Source organism: Mirounga leonina, unplaced genomic scaffold (genome assembly GCF_011800145.1).
Source record: "Mirounga leonina isolate KUSES-001 unplaced genomic scaffold, KU_Mleo_1.0 Mir_168, whole genome shotgun sequence".
NCBI lineage: Eukaryota > Metazoa > Chordata > Mammalia > Carnivora > Phocidae > Mirounga > Mirounga leonina.
Window position 1 is genome coordinate 62,318,010 of NW_023270426.1, and position 12,070 is coordinate 62,330,079.

A 12,070-nucleotide genomic window follows, 5' to 3' on the forward strand; every position below is an offset into this window, starting at 1 on the left:
CGCTGTGAATTCGTCGCCGGCGTGAATTATCTCGTATTTTTCTCCCTCTCCGTCACCTCCCGAAAGAAGAAGGCAGCGAGAGCCCGGCGCCACCGGCACAACAAAAAGAGCAAAGTGTGTGATCCTCCTCGCCGGCTGCCTCCCTCTCTCCAGCGCTGCCTTCCTGAATGGCTGGCTGCGTCCAGCCCTGGACCTGGCCCCCCGACACCAACGCGCCCTGATCACCGCCGGCAGCCTCGCCCCGCGCCCTGCTCGGCTCACCGCGCTCCCCTCAATCCCGAGCCCAGCGAGGGCTCCCGCCGGGACAGCGGCGGCGGCGCGGGCGGCCCCGACCCGGGCTCGCGCTCCGGCTGCAGCCCCGACTCCAGCTCGGACTCCCGCCCGGGCCCCGGCTCCTCCAGCGGCGCTCGCCGCTGCAGCTGAGGCGGCGACTCCAGCGGCGCCTGCAGCCGCGACCTCCTCCTCCTCCTCCTCCGCCTCCTCCGCCTCCGCCGCCGCCGCCGCCGCCCTCGCCGGCTTCCTCTATGTCGGCTCAGCCGGCGCGCAGCGTGTAGCCGGAGCGGCCGGCGGGCGGGCGGGCGCCCGGCGCGGGTGAGCGAGTGTGTGTGAGAGTGTGTGTGTGCGCGGGGGTGCGGGCGAGGCGGAGGGCGACTGTGTGCGCGCGCCGTGGCCCATGCCCGCCGCCCCCAGCGCTGCGCCCCGCGCCGCTCCCGGCTGCCGCCTGTGCCATTTCTGATTTTGCAACTTGGGAAGAAGAAAAAAGCGAGAGAAGGGAGCTTGCTCGGTGGGGGGGGGGTGGGGAGGGGGGGAAGGAGAGCGTGGCCCCCCCAGGATCGGAGCGCGGGGGGAGCGGGCGAGGGGAGCAGGGGTGTTGGGGGGGGAGCCAGAGAGCCTGGGGGGGCTGCAAAAAGAGAGAAAGAAAACAGCAGGAACCACAACAAAACGCCAGCAGGGCGGGCGGGCGCGCAGCAGCAGCGGGGCGGCCGAGGCAGTAGCGGCGGCGGCGGCGGCGGCGGCGGAGGCAGCGGCCGGTGCCCGGCTCGGGCTCGGCTCCCGCGACCCCGGGGCGCCCGGCGGGCCCCCCGCCCCCTCCCCCTCCCCCCTTCCCCTTCCCCTTCCCCTCCCAGCGCGCCCGCGCGCCCCGCGGCCCTCGGCGAGCAGCTCGGCTCCCCCCAGCGCTCCCCGGGCCCAAAGATATGGCAATGGTAGTTAGCAGCTGGCGAGATCCGCAGGACGACGTGGCCGGGGGCAACCCCGGCGGCCCCAACCCCGCAGCGCAAGCGGCCCGCGGCGGCGGCGGCGGCGGCGGCGAGCAGCAGCAGCAGGCGGGCTCGGGCGCGCCGCACACGCCGCAGACCCCGGGCCAGCCCGGAGCGCCCGCCACCCCCGGCACGGCAGGGGACAAGGGCCAGGGCCCGCCCGGCTCGGGCCAGAGCCAGCAGCACATCGAGTGCGTGGTGTGCGGGGACAAGTCGAGCGGCAAGCACTACGGCCAATTCACCTGCGAGGGCTGCAAAAGTTTCTTCAAGAGGAGCGTCCGCAGGAACTTAACTTACACATGCCGTGCCAACAGGAACTGTCCCATCGACCAGCACCACCGCAACCAGTGCCAATACTGCCGCCTCAAGAAGTGCCTCAAAGTGGGCATGAGGCGGGAAGGTGAATATTTCTTCTCTGCTTCTTTCCCTGAGCTTCGCCCGCCTCCCCGGCCCTCTTTCTTTCTCTCGCGGGGGTGGCTGCTGTATGGGGCTGGAGCTCCTGCGGTCCCGGCCCTGTCCCAGCTTCCCCTGTCCCCGCTGCCTTCCTCCCCCGGCGTCACCCCCCCTCCCCAACCAAGCTCGCTGCCGCTGCCTCCCCCTCCCGGCCTGCGCTCCTCTCCCTGGCTCCTCCACCCCTCCTGCTGCCTGCTCAGGATTGTGTCCCTGGGATCGTGAGCTGTGGCTTAAAATCCCTCACTTCCTCTGTCTTGGATGTGCTCGGTGTGTGTCTCTTTCTCGCGTGTGCGTGAGGATGCTTGGGGGCTGTGCTCGCATGAACTTGGGGAGGGGTGCTGATTTCCCCCAGAAAACTCTTCTGTGTTTTTCATTCCACTTTCCCCTCCACCTCTTCATACCCTTTATTTAAAATTGGGGCGGGCTGGGGACTGGAGTATCCTGAACCATAGATTCATTGCTGCATCACCCTTTTGGAAGCTTAGCTTGGAAAAAGAGGAGTGAGATTTATTGCACTTGTAGGTCTAATTAAGGGGGAAGGGGGGCTTCTGGCCTGTTCACTGGTTCCCTCTCCTCTTCACCGAGCTGGGGCCGCCTCCTCCAGAGCTGTGGCCTTGTTTTCACCCCTCTACTTTGAAAGGAAAGTTTGTGACTGAACCGTCCTTTCATAGTTGTGTCATTTTTTTAAAAGCATGATACTCGTTTTATTTCTTCATCAAACTCCACCCTCTGCTTAAATACTGCATACAAATTACAATTTACAACGGCATTTACCGATCCTTCTGATTTGGCTATAATGCATAGACTGCAGCTGGCATGAGCTTCCACTTCATTTAATCCCTGTGTTGTATGGGTTTGGTTTCTTTTAACACAACTTTTGATGTTGTATTTAGATATGCTTCATGTTCATGTGGCAAGAGATGCAGCACTTTTCTTATAAATATATTTAGCCGTTTACAGTTAAAGTTTATCTCCTGACAATCATTAAAGATGTCTTATAGTCAAATTAGCGAACCAGTCAATTTTGCAGAATGCAGATTACTCCTTCTTGTAATTGACTTTAAAATTATATTTTATATGCCACAAGAAAAGAAATTGAATTCCTTCAGATCTCAAGGAGCAGGCAAATATGACGACTTCATTTCTAGCTCCAGGGAGATTTTGTAGGCATCTGAAAAAAAAAAAAATCTGAATTGTGCTCTCATTTAATTGAAAAATAACTGCCAAGTTCAAAACTATAATTAGAAAAAAGTATTCTAGCTGTTATGTTTCAAGAGCTTAAATTGCATTGGGGTTTGCATTAAAATTAGAATCAAAGCAAACTTAAGAAAATAGTGCACAACCTGAAATAAGACAGCTATGTGTACATGGACATATCTATATTAATTTGTTGGGGGGAGAGTTCAGTAGCCCTAACTTTTCCTAAAGTTGTCTTTGTTTACATGGCAATTTAAAACGCTGGCACTGTTGAAGTAAAACATACACATTAAAAAAAAAAAAAAAAAAAAAAACTTTGGTCAGCTTTAAGAACTCAAAGCATGCTTACGTTTTGCATTCAGATGGTTAATGAATCCAGTGTTTTTGCAGTTGCAAGCTCGTGCATTCACTGGGCAAAAGCTGGCTGCAGGTTGCAGTGGCACCTCACAGGACAGACATTAATTATATTTCCCACTTTTTTCAATAATGTTTGGCTACTGTAAGTTCAACTTTTTCTTGAAATTTTTCAATTTTCTGTTGCTTTTAACAGTGAACTTTGTGTGGGGCGAAGGGGAGGAGGGGTTAGGGGAGGGGTGCAGAATACTTGTTTTCTATTCAAAAGTTGTAAGTGGTTATGTAACTTGTATCTATTTTAAGGATAATTCTATAGCATTTTGAGAGAATATGGAAACATTTTGCGCAAAACACTGCTTGCCTGCAAATGAAGAGGCGGCTAGGCATTTGCCTAGAACCACAACCTTCCTCTGGTTTCGCCTGTTCTTTTTTGTTTGTTTTGTTTTACTCTGCTTTGTTTCATTCTGGAGGGGTGAGTGGGATTTCATTAACCTGTGTATCACACCTTAGTGGTGGAGGGGGTTGGGTGGCACTTTCTTGACCATGCGGGGCTGGGGGCCCTGAGATCAGGCCTAGTTCTGGCAGGGCTAAGGTGGCCAGGGGCGCAGGCGATGTCTGGGCATGCGGAACCGCGGAGCTGGAGGCTCTCACCCCAGATTTCCTCCCGGTGTGGGCTGTGAGTGAGAGCGAGCGCGAGAGAAGATGCGCCGGGCGCGTGTGGCTGTGGGAAGAGCCTCCGCATTGTGTCGGGTGCGCTGCGGCGCGCCGATGTTCGCAAGCCCCCTGGATGCACATTGCCTCTTTTCTCTCTTTCTTTTTGTCAGCGGTTCAGCGAGGAAGAATGCCTCCAACCCAACCCAATCCAGGCCAGTACGCACTCACCAACGGGGACCCCCTCAACGGCCACTGCTACCTGTCCGGCTACATCTCGCTGCTGCTGCGCGCGGAACCCTACCCCACGTCGCGCTACGGCAGCCAATGCATGCAGCCCAACAACATCATGGGCATCGAGAACATCTGCGAGCTGGCCGCGCGCCTGCTCTTCAGCGCCGTCGAGTGGGCCCGAAACATCCCCTTCTTCCCGGATCTGCAGATCACCGACCAAGTGTCCCTGCTGCGCCTCACCTGGAGCGAGCTGTTCGTGCTCAACGCGGCCCAGTGCTCCATGCCGCTGCACGTGGCGCCGCTGCTGGCCGCCGCGGGCCTGCACGCCTCGCCCATGTCCGCCGACCGCGTCGTGGCCTTCATGGACCACATCCGCATCTTCCAGGAGCAGGTGGAGAAGCTCAAGGCGCTGCACGTCGACTCGGCCGAGTACAGCTGCCTCAAAGCCATCGTGCTGTTCACGTCAGGTGAGGCTGTGGTGGCCGGGAGGGCAGGCCGCGCCGGGGACGACAGCAGGCCGCGCTCCGCCCGGCGCGGCCTCCTACGCCGCGTCGCCGCGCCGGCCCGGCCGGCCGAGCCCGACCTTGGGCCTGGCAGGGACTTGCGGCCCCAGCGCCCGGACGCGGCCCGCGGCGCCGCTGCCATCTTGGGAGCGCGGCGGTCCGGGAGCTGAGGCGGCTGCGAGGCGGGCGGGAGGCGGCCCGGCCCGGGGGCCTGGAGCCCCACGCGGGGCCGCGGCGGCGGCGGGCGCGCGTCCTGTGTGTGTGTGTGTGTGTGTGCGTGCAAGGGGTGGGGGGCGTTGGAACTGTCTGGCTGCGCGCGTGTGCGGTGTGTATGTGTGTGCGTGTGTGTGCGCCAGCGCTTGGTGTTTCTGGGGGAGGAGAGCGAAGGAAGAGAACGTGGGAATGTGGCTTCCTCCTCTGTGTGGCACGCTCCCTGGATGAGTTTCCCGACACAGAGAGACACACACAGAGGTGGAAAGAGAAGAATACGCGCAAACAATCATAAATAATCCCGCTTTATTGCTGCCTGATTTTCCCTTATCGGAAACCATTCATGTTTGCAGTTGCTGAGGTTATTGAGGGTCGTAAAAAACGGATTCAATCTAAACAAGAAAGATAAAAAACAAAAGGAATACTGTAGAACCCGCAAGTATGGGAGGATTCCCGCCCCGGAGATAAATCTCACAGCCGTGCAGAACACACGAACACTGGAAATTTAACAGAGTGCCTTAAAAATATCAAATTAAATGTAGGTGGTGGTAACATGCATGTTAACAATTTCTCTTATGATAGATGGTTCAAATTAACTTCCAGGAAAGTGCATTAACGTTGCCTTTGAAGGCTCTAGTCAGAGCCTCTGAGAACACTGCCCGCTTTTTATTATTGTAACCTGCAAGAGGGAAACATATAAACACCCGGGACAGCAGGTAATGGGGGGAAATATAAACAAAGCCAGAAAGGAGGCTGGTGGGGAACAGAGCTGCTCAGATTGGGTCCGGGGCCCTGCCCACTGTGAGTAGGGTTAGCTGCAGTTTTACTCCCATTATTGGCACTATTGTTTTTAATTCCTCCATTCAGAGAACAAATAAACCATCCTAATAAATCTATCCTAGAGCCAGGACCTCCAAAGGCCAAATTAAAACCATTCCTGAGCAGAGATGGCAAAACCCCTTTCCCAAGGCCTTGTTGAACAGTAAGCAATGGTATAATCTATCAATATTTCCTGGCTTTCATGCGTGAAGAATCGTATTTACATTGTATTAAAATGCCTCTTAAATTTGCACAATATTGTAATGTAGCAAATGTAGTATTAATATCGATCTGAGCAGCAGATAATTTATTTAGGCAAGAACATCTCATTTGTATGCAGGGTGGCCAGAGCCGTGGACTTGGACTGCCCCCCTTTTACTTTCAGTGCAAATGCAGGTCTGCTAGTGGGAGAGGGAGTTATTCTTTGCAAGAGGATAAAGTGCAAACCTTAAAACAAATGGAAGATTTATTGAATAGCCTCCTCAGTGTTTGAATGCATTTTATCTTAATAAGTCTTCTTGATGGAAACGTGTTTTTCAAAAGTGACAAAGAGCCTGGGAAGCAGCGACGGGGCTGCTTTAGCTCTGGCAGGCCTGGGGCCTGGCTGGCTCTCTACTCCCCAGCTCTTTAGCCAAATTAATCAGGAAGCAAGCCAGTGTCGGGGAAGCTGGGGTTTTAAAATCTCATCCAGTGAGGTGTCTTGAAGCAGAAATGTGACTTGGAGCTGGACAGAGGTCTTCTCAGGAAAGGTCTTTGCTCCCTTTTCCTTGTCCCCTACTAAGGTTCTTTGAACTCCCTTGACTTTTCTGATCTCCTGCCCTTTCCCAGAGAGAGGCGAGGACTGTGCTGGCCGTGGGGAAGATTGTGGAATTATTCATGCTTTTCTTTCAACTTTCCATCCTAAAACATCCCCGTGAAAATTGTTCCTTTTTAAAAAGTTTTCCCGAAGAAGTTTCAGAACCACGTCTTCAAGGTGCAGGGGAGGCTGAGAAGTGAACACTAACATTATTTTGTTGGAAAATTGCAAACAGAATATCTGAACATGGAAATGGAGCTGTCAGTAGTAAATTCACCCCCCTCCTCCCTACAACACATTTCCACTTTTGACTAAACGTGTTTTGATTGCTAGCCAGAAGGGAATTCATGGGAAGCCTTCTCAAAGTCATCCAACTTTTAAGCAAACTTTGAATGATGGAAAAGACAGTTTTAGACATATTGTCCAACGAGGTTTGCTCCGGCTAAGTATTTGAAGCTGACACGGGGGTTCCCCGTGGTGGTTTTCACGTTTGGCCTCCGGATGGTATGCTTAATCCTTAATATTCTGGACAGCATCCAAGGACTAGGTCATGACCTGAACTTACTTTTTTTTAAAAGTTCATTAATTCATACACCTAAATATTCCCTCAAATAAATGGGACCTCCTCTGAAAGGAGCCATCTAGTTAACATAAATACAATAAATCCATTTCCAGCACAATAATAACTTTGATTTCTAGTTATGGCAGCTGATTACATCTATATTTCCTGAACACTAAACTCTTTTGAATGCACACCATGAAATACATTCTCTGCACTACAAAGGCTAAGCCGGGAGGGCCTGAGCAGTAATGGTTATTTATTTACATAATTTCTTTTCCATATACTATGGAAGAAATATTGAGGGTTCCCACACTGACACTACCACATAAAAAGTGAGGCATGGATTCTGTATATTCTACCTCCTTGTCTGACCTCGGGTCTATCCCATGGAATGTAAATATGTACTGCATTACACCCCCTGCTCACCTCGCCTTGCTTCCACAGCCACCTAATCGATCTGAGAGCTCATGCTGTCTGTCCACAGTTGGGAGACTCCTGTGGCAGGAATATCCAGAGTGGGGATGAATATCTAGAGTGGGAATCCAGGCCTGAAGTGGGACTCCTGCTGGAGGGAGGCCACGGAGCTGGCCGGCTGGCACCTGGCAGCCAAGCCCCGCTACAGGCATTCTGCCTTCAAAGGAGGAAAGAAATCCAAGCAGCCAGCACAGGGCCCAAGCAAGCCCTTCCCGGGCTTCTCTCCCTTGGAGTGGCCTGGCTGGGAGAAGGGTAGTGTCCTTGCACTCTGGGGGCCCTAAATGTAAATATCAGATAAATATTTTACGGACCTGAGGGGATGCCATATGGGTCTTTAAAAAAATCTGCTGGTGTATCGGTGGGTCCTTTTCATACTGCGTTGTCTGACGCTGAAAGGGATCCTGTGGCATAATGGGCAGATAATGCATGTAAAGCAAGATATATGTAAATATGAGTCTGCATGGTGGCCACTCAGCAGGGCCAGGTTAGCAAGCAAGGCCAAGGGCAGACCTCAGAGCCCCCCTCTCTAAGCAGTGAAGCTCCAGAGTGCTCCTGCCCTCGCCCTGCTAGCCTCTCGCTGGCTTCCCAGGTCAGGACAGTGTGGATGCACCCGAGTGGCTGGCAGGAGTAATTAGACATCTGAGAGGAACCCATTCTGGATCCAGGGTCAAAGGAGACCTGCCTTAGAAGTTCTTGAATTAGCACTAGTTTTATTTGTATTTTTGCTCAAGGCTATTGCCTTGTAGATGAAGGTGTCAGATGCTTTGTAAATCCCAGTTCTTGAAATATAAAGACATAAATCTCAGAAACGCAGCAGACACGGGTTTCACTTTGAATCGTTTGGTGTGACTTCTTAGGGTCACACTTACCCATTCACAATTATATAACGTCCTTCTGGGGGCATTGCCATGCACGAATTTCTTCCCAGATCTATATATTAGCAAACTCTGCCTTTGATCTCTAGTCAACCTCCTGACTGGCTAAGGGTTCCTCTGTGATCTTCCTGTTTTTTAAATATTTATTATTAATATATAATAAAGAAATAACATGGGCGTTTGAACTAAGAGAGGAAGCTTTCACTTCATTCCTCTGGATTCCACCTTCTTTTCCATTTCTTTGCCTTTAGTTAGTTGATAGAGTATAAACTGCTGTCTTGAAATATTTTTAGGAGACCGTGAGGAGCCTTGGTTGATATGAGATAAACACACAGGTTTTAAGACGCTGTCATTGTGTGTAAGTGCCTTTTTCCCCTTGGTCCTGCAACAGGAAGCCTATCTCCCCAAATCCCCCCCCCACCTTCGACTCCCCAACTTCCAGTTTGGAAGCAGCAACAGCAGCTGTCTCCAGCCCAGCTTTGTGTCTGATTGTTGAAGATGTCTCCTTTCCTCAGCCTGGAGTAACTGAGCCATATTCCTTCTGATTATTATACAGCTTACAGAGATGTGACCAGTTTTCAATTACTTGATCTAAAGCACAGATTAGAAGTATACACCCTCACCGAGGATTTGCTGCAGAGTTCTTGCTTGCATAGATCGTGGGTCTCAAATCCTGTATTGCTGAAGCTTGGGCTCGATCTGAGTCCACGCACTGCCAGCCCACGATTCCTTACCCCTCCCAGGTGTTTGTTCATCAGACAGTCTAGGTTCTCCTTGAGGATTTTGGCTGGGGTCATTTAGGTTTGAGAGAGAGGATTCCAAGAAGCCTGCAAGAACTGCCCCCAGGCTACGTATTTCTTCAGGGCTTCTGAACACCCCGAAATCAGGGGGAAAAGTCCTCCCTTTAATGAGCACAGCGGAAAGATGCTCCCCTGCAGGCGGAGGACAGGTTGCTTCGCACAGCAAACATGGCTCCAGCATCGTACATTATTTAATCCAAAGGTGAAAGAGGAAAAACAAAGGGACTAGAGAGGTTGCTGCCTCTGCATGTGTGTGCTTCCGTCTCCAGCTCCCCTAGGCTTGGTGGGGGTGTGATTTATTTTTATTTGTGTTGGGGGCTGAGGGGAGGGAATGGTGAAGAAGGATTAGGGAGGAATGGAGAGGAGGATTTTTTTTCCCTTTTCCCTTCTATTTCCTTTTCCCCCTCTTATCAACTTAAGCACATTTCTCATGGCTTGTTCGTGCCTTTGCTGTTCACTAACCTGTGCGTCCCCTCCCCTTTTCTGTCCTTCCTGTGGCCGCACGGGCAGATGCGTGCGGCCTGTCGGATGCCGCCCACATCGAGAGCCTGCAGGAGAAGTCCCAGTGCGCACTGGAGGAGTATGTGAGGAGCCAGTACCCTAACCAGCCCAGCCGCTTCGGCAAACTCCTACTGCGACTGCCCTCCCTGCGTACCGTGTCCTCCTCGGTCATCGAGCAGCTCTTCTTCGTCCGTTTGGTAGGTAAAACCCCCATCGAAACTCTCATCCGGGATATGTTACTGTCTGGGAGCAGCTTCAACTGGCCTTACATGTCCATCCAGTGCTCCTAGACCTTGGGCGCTTCCTACCTGCCCCCACCCCCCTAGAGACTCAGAGGACCGGCGGGGGCCATGGACTCCAAAGCTGCGGGGACATCAGGCGACTGTTGTGGGGTGCAGCCGGGCAGGGGGGAGGTGGGCCGGGCCGACAGGAGCAGCCCACCCTGCAGAAATGCAACCCGAGCTGCAAACCAGGAGAAAAAGAGACTCTCTTTAGGATCAGATCTGTGAACATGTTGGAAAGGAAAGAAAAAGGACCTTGTGTCTGGTGAGAAAAGGAAAAAAAAATTTGGAAGAGAGGACCATGAGAATTTTAATAAAACAGAAGGAGACTAATGGACCTTCCAGGATTTATTGTGGACGGATGTGGATATATTCTGTACAGAAAACAACACACATGGAAGTGGACTGAATTCTATGTAGAAACATACACACACACACACACACACACCCCAAACATTGTTATTCATTTTGTAAAATACTAGTCTTTATTTTCATTTTTTTGTAAAATTTAAACATCGTATGCACATAAAAAAGGAAACAAGAATTAGGGGAAAATAACATTTTCCAAATAATTATAAAAAAAATTGTCCTGTGTCTATGTATCTATATCTGTTTTGTATTTTTTTCTGGTTCCAAACCAGATTTCCTGTGATTCTATACTAATAATTTTTGATATAACCCTTTGCTTCTTATAATGAGTGCGATATATGTTGTCGAGGCTGTTCTTCAAGAATTAAAATTGAAGTGAAAATTTAAACAAAAAATAAAAGAATTTAGCAAAACCCACGTGTCTGGTTACTTGACAGATGTCATAAGTGCAAGAGAACCCTCCAGTTAATTTCCACTCCAATTATTATTAGAATGGGGAGGTGAGGGTGGAAACTTTTAAGGTCCATTACTAGGTTGTCTAGACGTAATTCCCAAAACCAAGCCACGGCCTTGGTTTTGTAAATGCAGAGGGTCAGGCTCTGTGTGGGCTGGGGTGGGCAGGGAGAGGGCAGCACAGCTTGGTTGCTCCCAGCAGCTCTTATGACCTTGTGGATGGTTGGTGCCCTGCATGGACTTAAGCAGGAGGCTGGGGTGGGCTTGGTTGTAAGTGGGGGTCGAGTCTGGGGACCACCTGCTTCAGTGACTGCAGGTGGGAACTTGCCTGGCTGGAGAGGCTGCAGAGAGGCATGGAGAGCTGATGTGGGGGTCGAGGGCAGGGGAGGGCTGCTCAGAAGCCTCTTGTGCCTCTAACTGGACGATGGGCCTCTCCCCAACTCTGGGAGAGAATTAGGGCCTCAACACTGCCAAACCTACCTTTACTCCCCCTTATGGTCCGCTGCAGAGCTGGCTAGGGTTTGCCCTTCACTTCTGACCCTGTGACAGGGGTTCCCTGGAGGGCTCTCAAGCTCAGCTGGGTGAAGGACAAGCCCCCCCCCCCCCAACCCACACTTATGGGCATGGACCTGGAACTTGGGAGTTGGTGAGCTAGGCTAGAGCAGGTTCTTTCCAGAAGCACCGTTTGGGCTCTAGTGGCCCTTCCAGGGCAGAAACCTGCTGCTGAGGCCTCTCTTTGGGTGTGCGTGGGGGGCTGCTCTCTTGCAGCTTTTGGAGCATGAATGTTTTATAGGGTTCTAGTCGGCACTGTGAGAACACATGCTACCAAGGGAGCTTTTTTCCAAACGTATTAATAAAGCCAGATCTTTTGAAATAACACCTCTTACTTCCTCCTCCACCCCTCACCCCCAAACAGGCCTTGGATGGGGCAAGAGCTTCCTTTTCACAAGTCATTGACAAAGTTCTGCTTTCATTTGCTGTCTAGAAATCTCCAGGTTCCCCCACTCCTTTAAAAATGTATTAACAAACTCCAAGCCACCTGAGGTTTTAATATTCTAGGTGCAGGGCAGCAGGGGTTGGGCAATGCCACACTCTCTGTGGAGAAACCCCCACAGGTCCACCTGCCACCCGGCCTGAGCCTTAGGGAGGCAGGGCGGGTACAGTGTGTGGTGCCTTCCTGCCCTCACATGGGCCCCATCCCACCCTGGGCCTCATCCTTTGCACTATACCCAGGGGCAATGTCTTTGGGCCCAGGTGGACTTCCCTGCAGAGTGAGCAC

At 52.1% G+C, this 12,070-nt stretch overlaps 1 protein-coding gene across 1 annotated transcript; it reads left to right on the plus strand.

The window, feature by feature from the left end:
- The first annotated feature begins 1,123 nt into the window (after positions 1-1,123).
- On the plus strand, positions 1,124-10,751 carry NR2F1 (nuclear receptor subfamily 2 group F member 1). The gene is made up of 3 exons (XM_035014853.1): positions 1,124-1,659; positions 4,088-4,615; positions 9,698-10,751. The coding sequence occupies exons 1-3, from the start codon at positions 1,197-1,199 to the stop codon at positions 9,976-9,978; spliced, it is 1,272 nt and encodes a 423-aa protein (XP_034870744.1). The 5' UTR covers positions 1,124-1,196; the 3' UTR covers positions 9,979-10,751.
- The last annotated feature ends 1,319 nt before the right edge of the window (positions 10,752-12,070 follow it).